The 24,960-nt window shown below is 34.4% G+C and overlaps 2 protein-coding genes across 4 annotated transcripts; one reads left to right on the top strand and one right to left on the bottom strand.

Moving 5' to 3' along the window:
• Window positions 1-1,431: 1,431 nt before the first annotated feature.
• On the top strand, window positions 1,432-18,159 carry LOC120144868 (polyadenylate-binding protein 8-like). The gene is made up of 6 exons (XM_039158829.1): window positions 1,432-1,819; window positions 1,900-1,977; window positions 2,054-2,143; window positions 2,238-2,372; window positions 2,515-2,814; window positions 17,829-18,159. Exons 1-6 carry the CDS (start codon window positions 1,514-1,516, stop codon window positions 18,057-18,059), a joined length of 1,140 nt encoding a protein of 379 aa, XP_039014760.1. The 5' UTR covers window positions 1,432-1,513; the 3' UTR covers window positions 18,060-18,159.
• A 2,726-nt stretch (window positions 18,160-20,885) lies between these two features.
• On the bottom strand, window positions 20,886-24,451 carry LOC120144552 (protein IN CHLOROPLAST ATPASE BIOGENESIS, chloroplastic-like). 3 transcript variants are annotated; one of them, XM_039158594.1, is made up of 11 exons: window positions 24,247-24,448; window positions 23,553-23,636; window positions 22,798-22,872; window positions 22,639-22,681; window positions 22,460-22,517; window positions 22,130-22,297; window positions 21,960-22,022; window positions 21,767-21,861; window positions 21,587-21,668; window positions 21,380-21,490; window positions 20,886-21,256 (listed from the first exon to the last, which is right to left on the bottom strand). In XM_039158594.1, the coding sequence occupies exons 1-11, from the start codon at window positions 24,344-24,346 to the stop codon at window positions 21,116-21,118; spliced, it is 1,020 nt and encodes a 339-aa protein (XP_039014525.1). In that variant the 5' UTR covers window positions 24,347-24,448; the 3' UTR covers window positions 20,886-21,115. The 3 variants fall into 3 exon arrangements, 2 of the variants coding, with proteins under 2 accessions (XP_039014525.1, XP_039014526.1); XR_005518044.1 differs by having other exon boundaries at window positions 21,146-21,256; window positions 21,587-21,663; window positions 24,247-24,446; XM_039158595.1 differs by lacking the exon at window positions 23,553-23,636 and having other exon boundaries at window positions 24,247-24,451.
• Window positions 24,452-24,960: the final 509 nt, after the last annotated feature.

The following is a 24,960-nucleotide window of genomic DNA, read 5'->3' as shown; positions in this document are numbered from 1 at the left end:
TAATCCATCCAGTGATGAATTCAGATAAAAGGTTGAACAAATTTTTCTCATTATGAACTTCTTCTTCCTTCTACAGATGACGAGTTCTTCTCATTATGAACTCTTCCTGGCAATGTTGATCCATCAAATGATGAATTCAAACCAAAAGGTTGAACAAATTCTTCTTATTATGAACTTCTTCTTCCTTCTTCAGATGATGAGTTCTTCTCATTATGAACTCTACCTGGCAATGTTGATCCATCAAATGATGAATTCAAACCAAAAGGTTGAACAAATTCTTCTTATTATGAACTTCTTCTTCCTTCTTCAGATGAGTTCTTCTCATTATGAACTTTCTCTGAAAAAAATAATCCATCAATTTGATGAATTCAGGTAAAAGGTTGAACAAATTCTTCTCATTATGAACTTCTTCTTCCTTCTTCAGATGAGTTCTTCTCATTATGAACCTTTTCTGGAAAAGCTAATCTATCAAATGATAGATTTGAATCTTTGCTAAAATCTTTGAAATTCCTGTTAAAAATTCAACAAGAATAAAAATGAATGAAAATGCATCTATTTTTGAAAATGCCTAAATATGATGCATGAATGTTAATTTATTTGATTTCAGATTGGTGAATTGAGTATTTCTTCAATTGTAAAAACCCAATAGATCTTTCTTCTTCAAATCAGAGAATCTAACGGCTGTGATGAAGCGGCCGGCTAGATTAGGGTTAGGAAACCCTAACTGAAACCCCCAAATGTTTAGGGTTTCTGGTTTGTTCTGGACCGGTTCTGGTTTGTTTGTAACTGGGCCGGTCCATTTGTAATTGGTCTGTAATTAATTATTTATTTATATTTAATATATATTTAATAATAATAATAATAATAATAATAATAATAATAATAATAATAATAATAATAATAATAATAATAATAATAATAATAATAATAATAATATGGATAAAAAATTAGTATCTTCAATCTGAATGGAAAGCCTATCAGGATCATGTATTCTAATCGTGATCCTAGTATTTGTAAAAGTGGCTCTGGGAATATTTTTATCAAGGTAATAAAAATTTGACAATCTTGTGGTTGTATATGCTGTTTTGTTTTATAAGCTGTGCTTCAGAAATATCATATGGATTATTGTATGTTTGTGTGTTGTGCTTGTTGAATCTGACAGAATTTGGATAAGTGAATCGACCACAAAGCTCTGCATGATACGTTTTCTGCATTTGGGAACATTCTCTCTTGCAAGGTAGCCACAGACGCCTCTGGCTAGTCAGAAGGTTATGGCTTTGTCCAATTTAACAATGAGGAATCTGCCCAAAAGGCAATAGAGAAGTTGAACGGTATGCTGTTGAACGATAAGCAAGTCTATGTGGGCCCCTTTGTTCGCAAACAGGAAAGAGATGGTTCTATTAGCAACATGAAATTTAACAATGTCTATGAGAAGAATCTGTCAGAATCCACAAGTGATGAAGATTTGAAAACCATTTTTGGTTAATTTGGTCCAATCACTTGTGCTGTGGTGATGAGAGAACCAGACGGAAAATCCAAGGGCTTTGGGTTCGTCAACTTTGAGAATGCAGATGATGCTGCTAGAGCTGTGGAGTCTCTAAATGGAAAGAAATTTGATGATAAGGAGTGGTATGTTGGGAAAGCTCAAAAGAAATCTGAAAGGGAAATTGATCTGAAACTTCGATTTGAGCAGTCAATGAAAGAGGCAGCAGATAAATTTCAAGGAGCTAACTTGTATGTTAAGAATTTGGATGACAGCATAAGCGACGAAAAACTTAAAGAGCGTTTCTCTCAATATGGTACCATAACATCATGCATGGTTAGCCTGTTCTATTGGAGAGTAATGTTATATCAGTTCTAGTAATTGTTCGGCTGAAGTCTATTATTCAAATGTAACAGGTCATGAGAGATCCTAGTGGAGTAAGTAAAGGATCAGGGTTTGTTGCATTTTCAACTCCAGAAGAAGCATCCAGAGCTGTGAGTTGATAATGATGTCCCTACTCCCACAATCATATCTTAAGCCTAACAGTTTTTCGTTCCCCTGTTATGACAGCTTGCGGAGATGAATGGCAAAATGATTGTCAGCAAACCTCTGTATGTTGCACTAGCTCAAAGAAAGGAAGATAGGAGAGCCAGGTTACAGGTATGAATTGATATTTGCTTTTAGGTAAAATGTAATGGGGAGAAAGGATGGTTTTGATTCGTTATGTCACTAAAGTGTGCTGCACCTTTTACAGGCTCAGTTTTCTCAAGTGCGACCCGTGGCAATGACACCTTCAGCTGCTCCACGTATGCCGATATACCCACCTGGTGGTCCAGGTGTTGGGCAGCAAATATTCTATGGTCAAGGGCCTCTGACTATGTTTCCTCAGGTAGTTATTCTTTGCTTGCATTTCTTGCTTGGTATTGATAGTATTGGGAGGTATATTTTAACATCCTGAAAAAATCGATGTAATATAATTTGTAAATCTTCTTCAAACTAATGGTTTTGTTTATGGGTTTTTTTTTTGTCAGCCTGGATTTGGATATCAACAGCAGCTTGTCCCTGGTATGAGGCCTGGTGGGGATCCCATACCAAATTTCTTTGTGCCAGCGCTTCAGCAAGTCCAGCAGGGTCAGCATCCTGGTGGTACAAGGTCTGGGACTGTGCAGCAAAGTCAGCAACCAGTTCCATTAATGCAGCAGCAGGTTGTTTCAACACTGCTTGGACTTTGTAATATCTTTGGTACATTTGTTCGTATGTTTTTATTACTTCATCTGATAGGAGCCTTGGCCTCAGCCCTTGCAAATGCGACTCCAGATCAGCAAAGAACGGTATGCACTGCTTTGCTTTATTTATTTGCTACTTCTTTGTTCTATATATTTGTGCTTTCCAAGTTTAGATTGTACTTATAGAATAGTCTAAAGGTCCTTTTTTAGTCAATTTTCAAAGAAATAATTTACGAAAGTTATGTTGAAGAGTATACCCTAATAAATGTAGACCATGTTTATAGAATCGGTAGAGTTCCCTTTTGAGATGTGAACTTGTATGAGTATTGTTGACAGTCATTTTCGTCATGTTATTATTTATATTGTTATTTATATATTATTATTGTATTATTATTATAAATATTATTAATAAATACTAAATATTATTATAGTAGATATTTACAAATCAGGACCCGGAGGTCCGTTTACAAGTTCAACCCGAGTCAGGCCCAAAAATGATCCAGGCCCAAATAATCCGAAGGCCCAACAAGACCAGATCCGACCCAAAAAAAAACCTGATTCTTCAGCAGCCAACAAGCTCAACCGTTGGATCTGGAGAGATCCAACGGCCCAAAATGAATCCAGCAGATATCCTAGAGTTCACCAACCCTAGGGAGACTTTGGTGCTGCCTCCAACTGCTCCGCCGCCTACATCCAACTGCTCCGCCGCTATATTCCCAAACTAAATTCTACCATGCCACCGAAGGCTCCAGAAGACGCAAAGAGGACCGCACAACTCATCGAAGCTATGGTGAGTCACCATCGTAGATCTGGTTACTCACCGAAGGGTTCAGCAGAATAGTAGCTCATCGAGGCCTATAAAAAGCCTTGAAATCCTGCAAAGAAAGAGGACAGGGAGCAAGGAGGAAGCAACCAACAAAGAAAGCTGCGAATAACCAGCAGTAGCCATTTAAAAGCAAGGAAACAAAAGAGAGAAGAAACATACCTTTGTCGAAGCTAAAAAGTCGTCGGAAACCATTTTACCGATGGTAAAATCTTAGATATAGGCTGATTGAAAGACTTTTAGGAAAAAAGAGAGTGGTTTAAGGTGTTTCGATCTACGATTTGATGTATTTTTTTCAATCATGAATAGTGATCGGAATAGTAACCAACGACGGTGAATAGTGACCAGCGGTGGCTAGAATAGTGACCGACCGATGGTCAGAGCTCTCTCTGGTGAGGGAATTTAGAGAGAAGGGAGAGCTTCTCTCTCCTTAAAGAGAGAAGCAAAATAGAAAAATGAAGAAGAATAACTTGAAATGGCCATTTAAGGCCTATTTATACCCAAATCAAAACTACGTCGTTTTGGGGAGGGAGTGTTTTTGTAATTTCATTATGAGAAAACCTTTTTCGTGGTCCCTTAAATTTGTAATATTTCAAATTAGTCACTAAAATCATGTTTTTGTGCCTTTTAATTTGGACTTCGCATTTTATTTTATCTATATTTTAGTCTCTGCTAGTATTTATATATATTTAGGGTAAACATTATATTTAATCCCTTAGATTTTAATAATTTATAATTTAATTCGAATATTATTTAGGGATAAATTACACTGTTAATACTTATATTTTATTATATTTTGAATTAGGGCTATTAATTTATATATTTTGTAAATTAATCTTATTTTTTAATTTCTTTTATTTTGGTCACCATTTTATTTTATTTTATATTTTTTTATTTCTCCTTTATTTTTCAATATTTTTAATTTAGTATTTTAATTTTTATCCCCTATATTTTTAATAATTTTTTGTTTTAATTCCTTATAATTAATTATGATTAAATTACTATTAATACCTATATTAAATGTTTTGTTTATTGATTACAGATGTTAGGTGATAAAAATTATATTATATAAATATATTGATAATAAAATCAACATGGGAATAGTATGTTATTAAAGTTATTCAACTACTCTTGACTTTTTAAATTATTAGTCACTCATGTAGTAATGTATTCAAAGATGATTTTGTTTAAAATATATATATTTACTTTATTATAATATATTTTATTATTAGTCACGCACATGTAGTAATGTATTCAACATGAGAATATATTGGTAATTATTAGTCATGTTTAAAATATATATATATATATATATATATATATATATATTTACTTTATTTAAATTAATATTTAGGAAAAATTATCATATTCTTATTAATATTTTTTTTATTTTTTTATATCAAATAAAAGGGTTGTCTTAAAGTAACTAGATGTTCTTTTCTGATATTTTTAAATAAATAAATACCATATTTATAAAACACTACAAAATATAAATATTTACTTCAGTTTTATAAAAATCATTTTCTTTAGAATTATCTGATTGAAACTAGAATAATAAGATAGTAAATTAAATTTATATTCGAATTCTTAGACTTCCACTAATAAAGATAATATATAATCGACGGGTACCAATTTTGGGTGTTGTGGGGGTGTTAATCCTTCCCCAAACGTAACCGACCACGAATCCCTTTTTATTACTAAAAAGAATGAATTTTTGGTTATACGCAGACTGATTTTATCTTTTAAATAGTGTTTTCTTAAAAACTCTTTTAAAAGATGATTTTTTAGGTATTTGACCTACCTAACCCAAAAGATTCGATGACGACTCCAAAACATTTCATTAAAAAACCATTTATTCACCATATTTTTCCAGCCAAGGAAAATTCGTGCCCGGGCGAAAATCGGTTACGGTAGCTTGGCGACTCCGCTGGGGACTCTGGTCAAGCCTTAAATTGATTATATATTGTCTGTATAAGTTAGAAATTGAGAATTCATATTTATTGAATTTACGATTCTTTTGATTTCTTGCAATTCATTTTTTTATTTATTATTTTATTTTTTATATTCTTATATACTAACATTTATTTTTGATTACTTTTCAGATATTATGATTCATTTATTTAATGGTTGTTTAACAAGGTTTGAGAGTTTATCCTCACACACAACAAGTGCATTGTATAAATATAAGCTCTATAATCGAGCTCTTTTTTCCTTTTAAGTGGGAGTGAAAGCGACGTCTTCGTGAGAATTTATTCTCCGTATCAGACCTAGCAAGTAGCTTTCGAGGTTCATATGCTCTATGTCTTCGTGAGAATTTATTCTCCGTGTCAGACATAGAGAAATGTGTCCCCTCGAATTGAAATCGATCCGCTTAAGTCTGTAATGGATTAGAATTGAGGGTTTGGTAGCCCAAGGGGGCACCAATAATGACAATTCGAGTACATTTACTCTTAGAGCCGAAACCTTGCATATAATAAACTATAGAAATTCACCCAATCTAAGACAATATTGAAGCTTTGTCCGTAGGTGTACACAAAGGAGAAATAAGCTCTAACTTTTCTTTTATTTTTTTTAATAAATGCATGCGAACTAGAAATCATGTGGTTAGGTTAATTTTTCCAAACAAAACATGGAACTAGAAAGCATGAGGTTAGAATTTATATATAAATACTGTGATAAATAGAATCTTTTATTTCCATTAATTGGTACTAATCATTTTATTATTTTTTCTTATATATTTTGTAGATACATTTTATTGTGCTCTAACTTGTTTGTATTAATTGCTTTTGTTTGCATTGCATGATCATGACATGATTAGAAGGTATTGATTCAAGAGTGGACATCAAATTGAAAAGTTTTCATATATGGACAAAAAGTTTTATGATCAAACAAAATATGACGAGGCTAAGAAATGACATCTTGAAGAAGCTCTCAAAAAAATGGCAATTTGGCTGTTAAGAAGTTAGGAGTTAAATCTATCCCATATATATAAAGTTTTGTTTGATGTACCGAAACTTTTGTGTTCAATAAAATCTTTTTTAAGATGATCACTTTTTATTAACACCTTTTTGTATACATACATTTGCATTTTATTTGTGTTATATTTGCATTATTATATTTATTTATTTAGCATATTTTTTGCATTCATTTTAAAAACTTAAAATTAACAAAAAAAGGTTTTTCCTTTTTAAAAGTATACTACAAGCATCCATATCATACTCGGAAAAAGGTAATGGATGATAAGACAGATCAACTCGAAAGGACTCAGCTGGAAATGCAAGAAAGCTTCAAGAAAGTTCAGGAAGAAATGCATGAACAAATGATGAAAGCCCAAAATGATATGATGAAGAAATTTGAAAGTATGTTACAAGGAAGAAGTATGGATCGAGAAAATACTCCAGCTGTTGCTACTACTGAAGAACCTTTGCACCATCCGGGTTTTACACCACGAGCAGATCGTCAAAAAGCTAAAGTTATTGAGGAACCTTTGTATCCTCCAGGCTTTACACCACCTCATGTTAAGGCCCAGCAAGGAATGGCTACTCAGTCAGGAAGAGTAAACATAAACTTACCTAGTGCCTCTATAAACCAACAACAAACTGAAGATGTTCCTGATCTTGATGAAGAGCGTAAAAAAGAACAAACCAAACAAGATGATGAAAAATGGAAACAATTAGCAGAGGAAATTAGGACTATGAAGGAGGACCCTAGCATGTATGGAATTGAGGCTAAAGAATTAAGTTTGGTGCCTGATTTGGTGTTACCACCTAAGTTCAAGATTCCTGATTTTGAAAAATTCGATGGTACGAAATGTCCCTCTGCTCATATCACAATGTTTTGCAGAAAAATGACAGGTTATATAGGGGATGACAAACTGTTGATTCATTGTTTCCAAGAAAGCTTAACAGTTCGGTTATTTGATGGTACAACCAGTTAAGTAAAGCTCATATTAAATCTTAGAAAGATTTGGCAAAATCTTTTCTTGAACAATATAAGCATGTAAAAGATATAAGGCCCAATCGACTGGTGCTGCAGAGTATGGAAAAGAAATCCGATGAGAACTTCAGACAGTATGCCCAGAGATGGAGGGACATAGTTGTACAAGTACATCCACCCATTGAAGAAGATGAGACAATTGTGCTCTTTGTGAATACTTTAAGAGCTCATTTCTTTACTCACCTCATAGGGAATTCCTTCAAGAGCTTTTTTGACATAGTCACAGCTGGTGAGATGATTGAAATGGCAGTTAAGAGTTGGAAACTTGATAGTGGTGAATCTAGTAAGAAACCACTAATGAAAAAGAAAGAGAGTGAGGTAAATAACGTGAGGAAATACGAATCCAATAACATCACGGTGTCTCAACCTCATGATACAATATAATCTATACAAAACCCTGTCAGGCAATGGATAAGAGAGAGGCAAGAAAGAAAGAAGCCCCAGTTTGATCCAATTCCTATGACCTACAAGGAATTGTTTCATATCTTGTATGATAAACATGTGGTGTCACCTTATCATATATCACATGTACAACCTCCATACCCTAAATAGAACGATGTTAGCTTGCAATGTCATTTAAGAAACTTGTTCAAAGTCTTAGAAACATGAATGTCATCAATTTTGGTGACAATGAGCAGCCTAATGTAGCCAAAAATCCATTGCCAAACCACGCAGGTATGGGAATCAATGTTGTCAGTGAAGAAAAAAGAAATAAAATTATAATGGAAGTTAGTGAGGTGGAATCACCCATGTGTTGGGTGTGGAGTCAAATGATCAATGTTGGTTTGTTGATGCCTAGTTTTCCAGTTGAAAAATTCAATAGTGAAAATACATGTCATTACCACCAATGTGAAGGACATGTTATACAACATTGTCCAGTTTTTTTAGATTTGGTACAAAAGTTGATAGATGAAAAAGAAATGGAGTTCTTCAAGGAAGTACCAGAAGAAGAGGAAATGGATATTTGTGCCTCTGAGGGATCGCCTAAAGGGATCTACAATTCTAATTGTCCTCTAATTATTACACCAAGGATTCGCGTATCAGAGAAAATAACTCCACAAGTGGTTATAATACCTCCATCTTCGTTCCTATATAAAGATGACAAACAAGTGACATGGAAATATGGTTGTAAGATGGATGATATAGTAAAAGAAAAGGATGAAGTAGATGAGGTTGGACATTTTACTCGAAGCGGAAGATGTTATTTCAAAGAACCTGAGAAACAAGCTACCGCTGACAAAGGCAAAAAGGTTGACATGCAGTTGAGAGAAGATGAACATGTCATCAACGAGCCAATGACTGAGAATGAAGTTGTAGAATTTCTAAAATTTCTCAAACATAGTGAATACAGTATTGTTGAACAGTTGCATAAGCTTCCTACTCGTATATCAGTCTTGGCACTTTTATTAAGCTCTGAGCACATCGGAATGCCTTATTGAAAGTGTTAAATCAAACTTTTGTACCAAAATAATTGTCGGTAAATAAGCTGGATAGGTTGGTCGCAAACATACAGGCTGATAATTTCATTTCTTTTTTCTGAAGATGAAATCCCCTCTGGGATTAATGGTATTCCTAAAGCCCTGCATATCACGATTAATTGCAAATGACATATTCTATATCGAGTGTTAGTTGATAATGGCTCAGCTTTAAATGTAATGCCATTAGTGACTTTGAAGAAACTACCAGTTGATAGCACACTCATGAGAAATAGTCAGAGCATTGTTCGAGCTTTTGATGGAACCAAAAGAGAAGTGTTAGGAAAGATTGACATTCCTTTAACTATCGGCCCAGCTACATATGAAGTGGAATTCCTTGTGATGGATATTATACCCACTTACAATTGCTTACTAGGGAGGCATTGGATTCACCAGACAGGGGCAGTTCTATCTACACTTCACCAAAAATTAAAATTTGTGATAGATGGGAGGCTGAAATGTCTTAATGCTGAAGAAGATATCATTGCTCTTATCTCTACCACTGCTCCATATATCGAATTGGGTGAAAAACTATTGAATGCTCTTTTAGATCATTAGAGTTTGTTAATGCCACATTCGTGGCCGAAGGCAAAAAGATGCCCAAGTCTATAATTTCAAATTGCACTATGATGTAGCTTAAATTAACCTTGGGAAAATGAGCAAAATCTAAAAAAGGGTTAGGAAGCCACTTGAAGGGACTAATTAATCCAGTTTTACCCATCACTAAGAGAGATCGATTCGGTTTGGGATATCAGCCGACTGTAAAGGAAAAATATAGAAGCATTAGGAAGAATCAGGAAATGAGGAAGGCAAAGTTAGCTGGAGAAGATCTCAGTTGGGAACCAATGACTTTTCCACTATTGAGTAATACTTTTGTATTTGGAGGACATATGTTCCAAGAAGATCAGGAAAATAAAGGGCTAATAGTTTAGGATGTTTTGAAAGAGTTGAGTATCAATGTCATATCAAATGATGAATCTGAAGAAAAGAGAGATATGGGCATTTATCCTACACCACCAGACTTTGAATTGAATAATTAGACTATGGAGGAATTACATGTATTTTTTAAGTCTTTTTCAGATTCATACACTAGAACTTCCTCTATTGCTTATACCTTGGAGCAATAGTTGATTTTGTGTAAAGGGTTAAACTATGTGTTTTTCTTTTTCAATAAAAGATGCATTTAAGTTAATTTCACTTTGAAAATATTTTCTATGCATTATTATTATTATATGTATATGTACTTTTGTTCATTTTCCTTTCAGGAACTCACATATCAATAACATAGATGTTGATGACACTGACACGGAATTTGATTTTGAGCAGCCCATTTGTTAAGGGGAATTTGAGGGTTGTGATAATGATGAGAGATGTGACTTATCTTCTGAGCTGTTAAAAATGGTGGAAAAAGATGATAAGAAAATTTTGCGTCATGAGGAACATACTGAGACCTTGAATTTGGGATCAGATGAGGATAATAAAAATGTGAAAATTGGCACTACCTTATCTGATAAAGCACGACAGAGTTTGATTAATTTGCTTCGGGAATACAATGATGCATTTGCTTGGTCATATGAAGACATGCCAGGTTTGGATACATAAATGGTAGTACACAAGTTACCAATAAAGCCAGAATATAAGTCTGTTCAACAAAAGTTGAGAAGAATGAAACTCGAAATGTTGCTAAAAATAAATGAAGAAGTAAAAAAGCAATTCGATGCTGGGTTTCTTAAAGTGGCCAAGTACCCTGAGTGGGTGGCAAATATTGTCCTGGTACCAAAGAAAGATGGTAAAGTTCGTATATGTATTGACTACTAAGATCTCAATAGAGCTAGTCCGAAGGATAATTTTCCTTTGCCACACATAGAAATATTGTTGGATAACACTGCTAAAAATTCTTTATTCTCATTCATGGATGGTTTCTCCAGTTATAGTCAAATTAAAATGTACCCTGATGATATGGAAAAAAATAACATTTGTCACCAAATGGGGAACTATAAAGTAATGCCATTTGGGATGAAGAATACAGTAGCAACATATCAAAGGGCAATGGTAACATTATTTCACGACATGATGGATAAAGAAATAGAAGTTTATGTCGATGATATGATTATCAAAGCCAAGTCAGAGGATGAATATATCAAGAATTTGAGAAAGCTTTTCCAAAGATTAAGGAAATACCAGTTGAAGCTTAACCCAAATAAGTGTATATTTGGGGTGATATCTGAAAAGCTCTTGGGGTTTGTCGTGAGCAAGAAATGAATTGAAATAGATCCAGATAAAGTCAAAGCTATCAAGATTTGCCACCCCCACAAATAAAAAAAGAGGTTCGAGGATTCTTGGGAAGATTGAATTATATAGCTCGATTCATCTCACAGTTAACTGAGAAATTTGATCCCATTTTTCGTCTCCTTTGCAAGAATAATTCTGGGGCATGGAGTGAAGATTTTCAGGAAGCTTTTGAAGCAGTTAAGAGATATTTTTCAAATATCCCAATCTTAGTACCACCTATTCCAGGCAAACCTTTAATTCTCTATTTATCGGTTTGGGAAAATTCAATAGGGTGTGTATTAGGACAACATGATCAAACTGAGAAAAAAGAGAGAGCAATTTACTATCTCAGCAAGAAGTCCACTGATTGTGAAACCAGATACTCGCCAATTGAAAATTTGTGTTGTGCTTTGATATGGGACACTCGAAGGTTTAGGCAGTATATGTTATATCACACCACATGGCTCATATCCAGATTTGATCCTTTGAAGTTTATGATGAATATACCTGCATTATCTGGAAGGTTAGCTCGTTGGCAGATCTTGTTGTCATAATTTGATATCCAATATGTAAATCAAAAAGTAGTAAAAAGAAGTGTCATAGCTGAATTTATGGCAAGTAGAGCTTCTCAAGAATATGAGTCAATTAGTTTTGATTTCTCAGATGAAGATTTAATGGCAATCTCAGTGGAAGAATCAACTACATCTACTAATGAATATTGGAAGTTGAATTTTGATGGTGCTTCGAATGCTTTAGGGCATGGAATTGGGGCAATTTTGCTTTCACCAAATGGAGAACATTATCCTTTTACTAGCCAACTCAATTTTGATTGCACAAACAATATGGCTGAATATAAGGCATGTGTTCTGGGTCTTAAAGCTGTCATTGAACGAAAAATAAAAATGCTTAAGGTATATGGGGATTCAGCCCTAGTAATTTACCAAATCAGGGGGAATGAGACATAAAAGATCCCAAGCTTATAGAATATCGTAAATTGATTGTGGAACTCATCAAAGAATTTGAAGAAATAACATTCAATTACCTCCCTAGAGAAGATAACCAGATGGCAGATGCCTTAGCCACCTTAACAGCTGCATTCAAGGTAGATGAGCATTCGAGCATGATGCCTATTGAAATGCAGGCTTACGAGTACCCAGCCTATTGTTTTAACATTGAAGAAGAATGAGACGAGAAACCCTGGTACTATGATATCTTACAATACATCAAATATCATAATTATCCTGAACAGACAACCGATAATGATAAAAGAACTATCAGAAGAATGGCATCAGGGTATGTACTCGATGGTGAAATACTATACAAAAAATGCTTGGATCAAGTCTTATTGAGATGTGTGGACACCAAAGAGGCCAAAACAATTCTCGAAGATGTGCATGAAGGAGTATGTGGTACCCATGCCAATGGGCATACAATGGCTAGACAAATTATGAGATTTGGGTACTATTGGTCAACTATGGAAACTGATTGTATCAATTATGCCCGAAAATGTCAAAAGTGTCAAATTTATGGAGACAGGATGCATACCCCTCCTCATCCATTGCACGTGATGATAACTCCATGGTCGTTTTCTATGTGGGGCATAGATGTTATTGGACAAATTTTTCCAAAAGCTTCAAATGGTCATCGCTTTATTTTGTTAGTAATATACTATTTTACCAAATGGGTAGAAGCGACTTTTTATGCAAACATCACTCAGACCACAGTCTGTAAATTCTTGAAAAAGGAAATCATTTGTCTATATGGTCTACCAGAAAGGATTATTTCTGACAATGCTTTGAATTTAAACAACAAGATGATGAAATCAGTTTGTGAGCAATTCAAAATAAAGCATCATAATTCCACTACCTATCGCCCAAAGATGAATGGAGCAGTTGAGGCAACTAATAAGAATATCAAGAGGCTTATAGAAAAGATGATTGAAACTTATAAAGATTGGCATGAGAAACTACCATTTGCTTTGTTGGCTTATAGAACGTCAGTACGAACATCGACTGGGGCAACTTCGTTTTTGTTAGCCTATGGAATGGAAGTTATCCTACCTATTGAGGTAGAAATTCCTTCACTTCGAGTTTTATCAGAGGTAAAACTAAATGAAGCAGAATGTGTACAAGCCATTTATGACCAGTTAAATTTGATTAAAGAAAAGAGACTGAAAGCTATTTGTCATGGTCAAATGTACCAAAAGCGGATGATATGAGCACATGATAAGAAAGTTCACCTCCGAGAATTTTACGAAGGAGATCTCGTACTTAGAAAGATCTTACCTATTCAAAAGGATTCCCGAGAAAAATGGATGCCAAATTGGGAATGACCTTATATTGTAAAGAAAGCCTTTTCTGAAGGAGCTCTAGTTATCACTAAGATGGACGGGCCAGAATTACCCCACCCAGTGAATTCCGATGCGGTTAAAAAGTATTTTACCTAATTGAAAAAAGGAGGATTCAAGATGAAAATCTGAAAAGGATATCTTGAAACCAAAGGAGGTCTCAAGTTGAAAACCCATAAAGGGCGGCATGAGTGTTATAATTCAAGATTCATGTTTGAAATCTTGGATTCTTTGTTAATGATGCATAACATCTAGAGATTTGATAGTCAAGAAGAGATTTTACATCCTTAGGTATTATCACGATTCTCGAAATCCTTTTGACAGAAGTTATACTTAAATCACTTTGTGGCATGTCAGGTCAGAAGTATTTATGTTATTGATATGTGAAGATGCCTACTACTTTTTCTTGTACATTTTTCAATAAAAGTTTGCCATGTAATTATTTAAAAACTCTTTACATTTGTATAAATAAAAAGAGAATTTTCTTATTAACTCTCAATTTTGCAAGCATTTTGCTTTGAAAATTTAAAATATGTAGTTTAACTTGAAGTACATAAAATCATGGTGTATTATTGTACAAAAAGTTTTTTTTTTAAATGCATGTTTTCTGAAATTGATAATGATTTCAACTTTCAAGATTGTATAATGACATTGATACATGGAAAATAAAATTTGAAGTACCTAGAAAGTTTCAATCGTATGAAGATGATCCAAAATATTTGTCACATATGGAATAGTTGATCATTGGTACTAACGAGGTTCAAGAAGAAAGAAAATACTATATATGAGTAAAGATGAGATCAAGATATTCAGTTGAAATAAATCGGCCTTGTTTACTGTACCCAAAATGAAATGAGTCGGAAGATGGCCAATGAGAAAGAGTCCTTATTCGAAAAAGAAAATGCACTAAAATTGTATCATTGTAAACATTTTAGGCATAAATAGGATCATGATATTCATAAATGCATCATTTGTTGATATTTTAGGAAACATCATCCTTAGATAACCAGACGTCCTCATCACGAAGGAACAATGTTATCTCAAATATCTTTAAAGATGGCCAGACGTCCTCATCACGAAGGAACAATTTCATCCACATATCAGAACTCCTCATCATGAAGAAGCAGCATCATCCTTAGATAACCAGATGTCCTCATCACGAAGGAACCGTGTTATCTTAAATATCTTTAAAGATGGTCAGACGTCCTTATCATGAAGGAATAATGTCATCCACCGATCAGAACTCCTCATCACGAAGAAGCAACATCATCCTTAGATAACCAGATGTCCTCATCACGAAGGAACTGTGTTATCTCAAATATCTTTAAAGATGGCTAGACGTCCTCATCACGAAGGAACAATGTCATTCATTGATCAGAATTCCTCATCATAAAGGAGTAGCATCATCCTTAGATAGCCAGATGTCCTCATCACGAAGAAACCAAGTTATCTCAAATATCTTTAAAGATGGCTAGACGTCCTCATCACGAATAAACAATGTCATACACTAGTTTGATTTCCCTTGAATAAAGCGGATCTCTCATCAAAGCATAAAATTAACTGGACGAAAATTCTTTGTCTTTTGTCTTTGCTCTATTCTTGTTAACATAAAAATGAACAAAGAGAGGCAGTTGTCGATAGTCATTTTCGTCTCGTTATTATTTATATTGTTATTTATATATTATTATTGTATTATTATTATAAATATTATTAATAAATACTAAATATTATTATAATATATATTTACAAATCAGGACCTGGAGGCCCGTTTAAAAGTTCAATCCGAGTCAGGCCCAAAAATGATCCAGGCCCAAATAACCCAGTATGCCCAAATAACCCGAAGGCCCAACAAGACTAGATCCAGCAAAAAAAACCCGATTCTTCAGCAGCCAACAAGCTCAACCGTTGGATCTGGAGAGATCCAACGGCCCGAAATGAATCCAGTAGAAATCCTAGGGTTCACCAACCCTAGGGAGACTTTGGTGCTGCCTCCAACTGCTTCGCCTCCTATATTCAACTGCTCCGCCGCCTATATTCAACTGCTCCGCCGTTATGTTCCCCAACTAAATTCTGCCACGCCACCAAAGGATCCAGAAGATGCAAACAGGACCGTACAACTCATCGAAGCTACGGTGAGTCACCATTGTAGATCCGGTGACTCACCGAAGGGTTCAGCAGAATAGTGGCTCATCGAGGCCTATAAAAAGCCTTGAAATCCTGCAAAGAAAGAGGACAGGGAGCAAGGAGGAAGCAACCAACAAAGAAAGCTACGAACAACCAGCAGTAGCCATTTAAAAGCAAGGAAACAAAAGGGAGAAGAAACATACCTTTGTCGAAGCTCAAAAGTCGTCGGAAACCATTTTACCAAAGGTAAAATCTTAGATCTAGGCTGATTGAAAGACTTTTAGGGAAAAAGAGGGTGGTTTCGGGTTTAGGGTGTTTCGATCTACGATTTGGTGTATTTTTATTTTTTCTGGTCGTGAATAGTGATCGGAATAGTAACCAGCGGCGATGCATAGTGACCGACAGTGGCTGAAACAGTGACCGGCCAGTAGTTGGCCGGTGGTCGGAGCTCCCTCCGATGAGGGAATTTAGAGAGAGAAACAAAATAGAAAATTGAAGAAGAATAACTTGAAATGACAATTTAAGGCCTATTTATACCCAAATCAAAACTACGTCGTTTTGGGAAGGGAATTTTTGTGTAATTTTATTATGAGAAAACTCTTTCTGTGGTCCCTTAAATTTATAATAGTTTCAAATTAGTCACTAAAATAATGTTTTTGTGCCTTTTAATTTGGACTTCGCATTTTGTTTTATTTATATTTTAGTCTCTGCTAGTATTTATATATATTTAGGGTAAATATTAGATTTAATCCCTTAGATTTTAATAATTTATAATTTAATTCGAATATTATTTAGGGGTAAATTACACTGTTAATACCTATATTTTATTATATTTCGAATTAGGGCTATTAATTTATATATTTTTGTAAATTAATCTTATTTTTTAATTTCTTTTATTTTGGTCACTATTTTATTTTATTTTATTTTTTATTTTATTATTTCTCCTTTATTTTTCAATATTTTTAATTTAGAATTTTAATTTTTATCCCCTATATTTTTAATAATTTTTGTTTTAATTCCTTATAATTAATTATGATTAAATTACTATTAATACCTATATTAAATGTTTTGTTTATTGATTACAGATGTTAGGTGATAAAAAATATATTATATAAATATATTGATAATAATATCAACATGGGAATAGTATGTTATTAAAGCTATTCAACTACTCTTGACTTTTTAAATTATTAGTCACGCATGTAGTAATGTATTTAAAGATGATTTTGTTTAAAATATATATATTTAATTTATTAGAATATATTTTATTATTAGTCATGCACATGTAGTAATGTATTCAACATGGAAATATATTGGTAATTATTAGTCATGTTTAATATATATATATATATATTTACTTTATTTAAATTAAATTTTAGGAAAAATTATCATATTCTTATTAATATTTTTTTATTTTTTTATATCAAATAAAAAGGATGTCTTAAATAACTAGATGTCATTTTCTGATATTTTTAAATAAATAAATACCATATTTATAAAACACTACAAAATATAAATATTTACTTCAGTTTTATAAAAATCATTTTCTTTAGAATTATCTAATTGAATCTGGAATAATAAGATAGTAAATTAAATTTATATTCGAATTCTTAGACTTCCACTAATAAAGACAATATATAATCGATGGGTACCAATTTTGAGCGTTGTGGGAGTGTTAATCCTTCCCCAAACATAACCGATCACGAATCCTTTTTTATTACTAAAAGGAATGAATTTTTGGTTATACGCAGACTGGTTTTATATTTTAAGTAGTGTTTTATTAAAAACTCTTTTAAAAGATGATTTTTTAGGTATTCAACCTACCTAACCCAAAAGGTTCGATGGCCACTCCAAAACATTTAATTAAAAAAACCATTTATTCACCATATTTTTCTAGCCAAGGAAAATTCGTGCCCGGGAGAAAACCGGTTACGACAAATATGTTATTTAATTCTCTTACATGCATGAATGATACATTACAAAAGAAAAGTGTTATGGCTTCCTTGTAATGACACCATATATCTTAACTTCAGCTATTCTGGTTAACTGAAACTTTTACATTAACGGGTGAATTTGTGTATAGATGCTGGGAGAAAATCTCTATCCACTAGTTGAACAGCTGGAGCCTGATGCAGCAGCTAAACTAACAGGAATGCTTCTGGAGATGGATCAGACAGAGGTTTTGCACTTGCTGGAGTCACCAGAAGCCTTAAAAGCCAAAGTTGCTGAAGCAATGGAGGTTCTGAGGACTGTTGCTCAGCAGCAGCAGACTGGTGCTGCTGCTGCTGCTGATCAATTGGCTTCATTGTCTTGAAGTGACAACCTTGTGCCCTGAGGTCGACTACCTGCTAGAGTTTTCTGTCATAGTGTGGCCTCCTTGAGTTTGAATTAAGTGGCATCGTTCGTAGTTGGTTTTGATTCTATATTTTCCAGAGTGTTTTGGAACTTAAATACCACACTACTATGCTTTATAATTTATTGTTATGCGACTGAGAATGCATTTAAATCATACTGTTATCTTTAAGATTGAATTGATTCTGCCTTTTGGGTGAATAATCTCGCTGATTCGTTAACAGTATTGAGATTGATGTCTACTTTGGGTTTCATTACATCAAAAATCAGATTCTTCAGGTGATCCTATACGTAAGCATGTAGTAGAAGGAGATAACTTGGAACAAGTGGATACAGTAGAAAAACTGGGCTCTCATCCGCATCGTCACAATCACCAAAAGCCAAAATAACTAAGGAGTTTATATCAACCCTAATCTTTGTACATTAAAAGGCACAGAACATAACCAATATTCTGCAATTAAACACAGCAAAATTCATCTGGAGGAATCCGATATAAAGCATAACTTGAATATCCATCATAAAATATGATCCAATTTACCAAAAATTCAAATTTTTCTGAGGTGACTAAACAGAATGTGTAGCTTCATTACTTCCATCATTATCATCACCCATAATTTTTTTTTTTTTACTTTTTTTCATCCTTTTCCATTGTTTCGTTTCCTTGCTTCATTACTTTAGCTATTGCCGTTGATTATAAGTAGCTTTGATGGGTGGTCGGTGGGTGCAGTAGTGTATCCTATGCTTAACAAAGAACTTTATTTTTAAGACCCAACACACTTCTTTTATTGCCCCTCTGATTTCTGGGTTCGATGTGGTTTGTAATTTAAGCTACAACAATTGCTCTTTCACTTCAATCTCAGTTTCTTTATTTTCCATGATTCGAATTCAATGTTCATGCTGTAAATGGTGGATGACCATTAAGATATAGCTGTTCGTTGATGAACACTTGATTCTCTACATAGTCATAGTTGCCAGCTATTAAACCTTTGAAATTGATCTATAACAATGACCCAAGGATCAATATTTTTGTACGTTATAGGTACAAATCCAATGAAGGGGAACGAGATAGAATAGATAAAAGTCTAAACGAGAAGCTTGCTTTAGTCCTCGACTACCAAAATCTATACACCAATATTTAGACAGTGTGAAGAGGATAGCCAAGTTGGAAGCTGAATACCAGAAATTACATAAGGCGGAAGAAAAGAACAGGGTTCTTAAATCAATAACAATCCAGTCATCGAGTCTAGTATGTACTCGGACATCGTCTAGGCTGACACTGTTTGATATTCCATCCATGGAGATGGTAAGTAGTCAAATATCAAGTCAATTGTCTGTAACTTCAGGTTTTGATATTGGAAGTATTAATGGAAATAGCTTTTATTGCTCATGGCCTAATGCTTTGATTTCTGAATATGAACTATCTGTAGAGAGAAGAGTTAAGAATCCAATGCCAGCATATGGCCATTACGGTGCCAGAGAATCGATGAGATTCATGGATGATCTGGATTGTAGCAATCGTTTAAGTGTCCATGATTATGATGTTATCAATATTTCTGAAGAACAATCACCATGCTTAGACAACTTTGCTTCTTTGCATGACCGGAATCATAGTGTTACGTCCCAGAAGGACAGTTTTCGGTGTAGCCTGGAGGAAGAAAACAAGAGATTAAAAGATGATTTGGAGAATTATGGGAGCCAGGCTTGAGTCAGAAACTCTCAAGAGTGAGGCCTTGAAGATGCAACTTCATGAATCAGAAGAAAGCATTGGAAGCTTACAAACAGAACTTAAGATGTTAAAAGAATCAAATGAAACGATTGAAGATGAGGTTGGAAATCAGACCGAACTCACAGTTGCCAGAGCTAAACTGAATGAAATCTTCAAGAAATGTTCGTCTTTGGAAAGAAACACCGGAATACTTCATGAATCCAGAGAAGGAAGCAATCTCAAAATGTAAGTCGTTCAAAAAGTTTCCAATTTTCAAAAAGTATTGTACATTCATGAATTACCATGTCACCACATGAGACAAACGCAATTGAAGATGGGAAACAGATATCAAATACTGATGTCATGTCTGGGTTTTTTTCCGACATGGTTGGGAAATTACAGAAGCTTTAATCAAGTTAGCAGAGTGCCAAGAAACAGTCATGAACACTGGTAAGAAATTAAAGGTGTTGGCCTCATCACAAGATGCATCACTCTTTGACAGGGTATTCTCCAACAATTATGATCTGCTGCACCAACTGTTATAAATAATAGAAAGGTGAAGAAACGCTTCTTGCGCGACCGAATGCTAGCACACAATTGGGATAAAGAAGAAAGGCCCAAGTCTCCCAACGATGAAGCAGCAAGTTCATTGCTTCCTCAATCCAACAAGTGTGAGAACACGCAAGCTTCAGGTTTACTGTTAGAGACATCAGAAGCAGATCTTGGTTCCAAGAATGAAAGCGGAAACGTTGGAGCTATGGCTTTGGCAAGAGTGGCGAGGAATAAGCAACGAGTTGGTTTTCTAAGGAGGCTGTTCTTGCGAAGGAAGAAAGGTTACAGCAAGAAAACTTGACACCAACCTACTGAAGGGTGACCAGGAAACGGCAAAGAAGGCCCGGACAGAACTCCCCGGTAATAGTGAGGGAACTGAAGACACAGCCACTGAAGGCAATTACACCAGTAGTTTTCAACTTTTCATAGTGTGGTGATTGATCTTTTGTTTGATTTTATCCAACTATGAAAACACTCAAAACAGCCTATGACTCATTCTCCAGACCATTCCTGCACCCAATCTTCATCAGGTAGAGGGAAGAAGAACATATATAGAACCGTCTCAAATGAGCAACTCATAAGTGAAAGAAATATTTTTCTCAATACAAACCTATCAGAGTCTGCATTGATGATTTTCCAATCTCTCTCTATATATAATAATTGTTTGTCAAATAAATAAATAAACTTATTCCTATCTGAATAAAGTCATTCAAAATTTGGCAACTTATCAACCATTGGTTTCGTTTTACTCGAGCTCGAACCTAATCTCTATATAAAATAAAATTTGCAATTTCATTGAGACCAGCCTCTTTGTAACACTCTGCGATGCGATCTAGGTAGTCTCCCCAGGTTCCATCAATGGAAGCTAAATCCAACAGAAAAGCAGCCTCATCTAATGCAACCTGCAGAGGGGGTTAAGAATTAACTAAAGTCAACTGTCAACAACAGAATTAATCCATACAAATGATTTTCCCCTGTATCAACGGTTAAAATGTTTTATAACATTATTGTTACCAGAATGTTACCTGCAAAGGAGCCTTCCCTTTCTTCAAGTCTTCTTGTCTACCTTCTTCCGTCACCTTCTCTTTGATGTACTCAATCTGCTCATCCTCCCATTGTGCGATACCGGCAACCTCCTGAATCAGAACACATCCATGGAAGAGAATGTCAAAAGAAGGGTAACAGAGATTGAACTCAAAGGATAATGTCAATGATGAAGAAAAGTTCCTTGCCTGATATGTGCAGCCTAAAGTCCACCATGGTGATTTCAAAGCTACCCTCGCAGAATCTTTTGCCTCCGAGGTACGCCCTACCCTAGATAAAAGTATTTACGACATCCTATTTAGAAATTAGAAACAGTGAAGCACCTTGAATTAATATCAAATGATGAATTATAAAATCTTTCTACTAACTTAAGCAAAACCTCAGCATTGAATACAAAAGGCCTTCCAAATCCGGGAAAGAGATCCTTTTTTGTATAAAACTCCCCTGTCACCAAAGCAGAAACCTTCCAACACCAGAGTTTTCAAAAAGAAAAGAAAAAATGTTTAGCACAACCACAAAATTAAAATATGATATTAGGGAATGGAACCAAACAATTCTTACTTGATCCCCTTCCTCGAAATGTCGCATAACCTTCCGCTCTAACAAATCTGGAAATAGTCCAACCTGATTGTAGAACAATGATTTGCCACCATTAACAAACCTACTGTGAACACTGAACTTAGAGAATTGATTGTTTTACTTTGGACTTTTCCATTATCTGTCTAATGTACCTTTTTTAGGAGATAAACATCAAGATTAGAAATTTTTGATTCAGCAAAATCACCCCTAGTGTAGAGTTTCTTGCCAGCCTCAGATGAAGCATGAAACAATTCACCGTTACTTCCATGTGATCCGTCGGCATCTTCTTCAACTAGGATTCGATGGATATAATGGTCGACCTGGGTTACAAAAGATGGAAATAGTGAACTACTTTTTCTATGTATAAATTTTGAGAAAAACACTGCTGTGTTGTTCAATTCCAACAAGGAGAGCCGGGGCATTCAGTATCAATTATAATACCCCATTTAATTCTATTGCATGCTTTCAGCTTAATGTATTACATTGTTGGCTAAAAGCCACACCCCATGCTTGTGAACTTCCACAACTGGCATCTCCATTCTGTGCGAATAGCAACAGTTGCATGAAGATAAATCAAGGCAATCAAATCTTAGCCAATATATACAGATGTGTTTAATACAAATGTTGACATAGAAAAAGAATAACGATTCAAGTCTCTTACCCAGGTGGAGCCGTTGGCCACCGCAGCAAAGCAGTCATAGAACCTATTCTCAAGGAATAGCAGTTATATATATATATATATGCCTAAATCCATTCCCATCATAGAAATACTAGAAATTCACAAATATTATACGTGGAAGTGTGCAAAATATTATCTAACCTGACGGATTTTCTGATAGGGGAATGGCAAGGGGCATTAACCCATGCCTTGATCCCGGAGAAACTATGGTTTCACCTGTTTAAGAAGCAAATGAAAGATGGGATTTCAAATGGCATACATGTGGAAGTAAGAAGTTTTCTATTTTCTGAAATGCATGTTCGTCTCCTTGTAACTGAATACAGAGATGCAATGATAGGCAAAAACAAGATAAAGTCCATTGATAAATTTTAAGAGAAGAAACCAAAGATATCATCACCAAGCATTGTTTTAACAGGTTAAAATGAAATAAACATTTTATAGAAATGTGAAGATTTCAGGATCAAAATAGAAGAGAACACAATAAACGATCAGCCCATTAGGATGAACATGATCAGATTATCAATCTGCAGGAGATGCATATGTTCAAATAGGCTTTGCCTATCTTCATACGAGAAGTATCTGACAAGAAATATTTATAATGCTACACATTGACTTCACATATATCGACGAAGCATCAGCCAAGACAAGATGTCAAGACTAATCACAGATTCATGACTTCAACCAGTACGAGTAACTGTTCCCAGTGAAAGAATCACAAATCAAAGGCCCAAGGACCATAAACTCTGATTAAAAGCCAAATCATAGTGAACAACACCAATATTGTCCTAGAATGTACCATGTAATCAATGAACTAATGGTTTAAACTTAAGCAATAACATTAAAATCATGCAAAGTACATAAGAAATTCTTGAGTCAGTAGATTAACCGCTGCATACCTCTAGTCTGGAGCATTTTAAGCAAGTGATGAAGATTCTCAGGTGGTAGAGTGGCAGCAACATCTTTAATGAATGATATATGTCCTGCATTTGATTGACTAAACCCTTTTAAGTCGTCAAGCTCAACTTCACCAAGAACAATTTGAATGCAAAAGAAAAGCGAACCACTTGCTCAATCTAGAATCACAACTAACTAACTAGAAATTGGGTTCTGACCCTTTGCCAGCATTTGCAAGTATGGACACAGGATTTTATGTTGGGGGAACTTCTAAAATTTTAGGAAGGGATGAAATTATAAAATTGAGGCAAAAATATATTATCCATAGAAAATATAAAGAAAAAATCTAAAATATACGATAATTTAAAAAATTTAGCCCCTTCCGTCCATCCCTGATTTTACATCCATTTTAGCCAAACCCCAGTTCATTTTAAAATACCCAAGGTTCCTACTGCTTTTGTGATTGACATTTGTGAGACTAAACAATATCCAATAAAGAGAAGTAATAAAACTAAACTCAAGCAAAGAGATTCTCAAAATAAACAGCAAACCAAAACTGATTTGCATCAATAAACCCAGAAAATAGTCATTGCAGTAAACTAAAATGAACCCATTTTCTTAACAATATCGAATAGCTATAGCATTATCATGTGAGAGTGGCTAAAATCGAAGTTGAAATGGAAGGTATGATTTTACCAGAGGAAGAAGAACAAGTAACCCTGGCTCTAACATGGCGGAGAGGGAATGAGGTAGCACAAGGAGTTGAGTGCACCATTCCCAGCAGCCCAGCCTTCATGGTGCTGTTTCTATTTGTGGACTGTGATAGTATGTTGTAGCCTTCTCAAACTTCACGGTTTAGTTTTGCTTGTAGAGAATAAGATAAGACGCCCAACCAAACCAGATCAAACGTGACATAACCACGACCATTCATATAAATATATATATATATACTTTCTCATAGTTTTACTTGCTCAACAAAACTAATCAATTAATGTGATTAGTAACTTTTATATGGGTAAATTACTGGATAGTTTTATATTCTAATAATTTTACTCATCAAAATTTTTAAAAAAAATATATGTTTAATCACTTATATTTTGAATCTGTTAAATGTTTATCACTCATAGATTTTTACAATTTAATCACTGAGTAATTAATTCATGACATGGCAAGTTAGTTAAAAGGGGCTATTTCTTAATATGACCCTCAAACTTTATATAAATGTTAATTTGACTCTAAACTTTAAATTAAATTTTATTTTGACCTCTAACTCTTGATACATTATTAATTTGACTAATGAATTCAATCAAAGTCTTCCGTCTTCGGCCACCACTTACCACTATCATCATAGATCATCATTGGTCACCGTCGATCATCATCCGTCGTCAACACTGCCAACTATTTGATTCA

This window comes from Hibiscus syriacus, unplaced genomic scaffold, assembly GCF_006381635.1.
Source record: "Hibiscus syriacus cultivar Baekdansim isolate YM2019G1 unplaced genomic scaffold, ASM638163v2 tig00110890_pilon, whole genome shotgun sequence".
NCBI lineage: Eukaryota > Viridiplantae > Streptophyta > Magnoliopsida > Malvales > Malvaceae > Hibiscus > Hibiscus syriacus.
This window is presented reverse-complemented; position numbering and strand designations above follow the sequence as displayed.

Bases quoted from the DNA above. Each gene is read 5' to 3' on its own strand.
- LOC120144868 (XM_039158829.1), top strand. From the start codon at position 1,514: ATGAGAGAACCAGACGGAAAATCCAAGGGCTTTGGGTTCGTCAACTTT. The intron at 2,144-2,237 runs GTATGAATTGAT...CACCTTTTACAG, and splicing joins ATAGGAGAGCCAGGTTACAG to GCTCAGTTTTCTCAAGTGCG. The intron at 2,373-2,514 runs GTAGTTATTCTT...TTTTTTTGTCAG, and splicing joins CTCTGACTATGTTTCCTCAG to CCTGGATTTGGATATCAACA.
- LOC120144552 (XM_039158594.1), bottom strand. From the start codon at position 24,346: ATGAAGGCTGGGCTGCTGGGAATGGTGCACTCAACTCCTTGTGCTACC. The intron at 23,637-24,246 runs GTAAAATCATAC...AATCAAATGCAG, and splicing joins TACTTGTTCTTCTTCCTCTG to GACATATATCATTCATTAAA. The intron at 21,669-21,766 runs GTTAGTAGAAAG...ACTTTTATCTAG, and splicing joins AATGCTGAGGTTTTGCTTAA to GGTAGGGCGTACCTCGGAGG.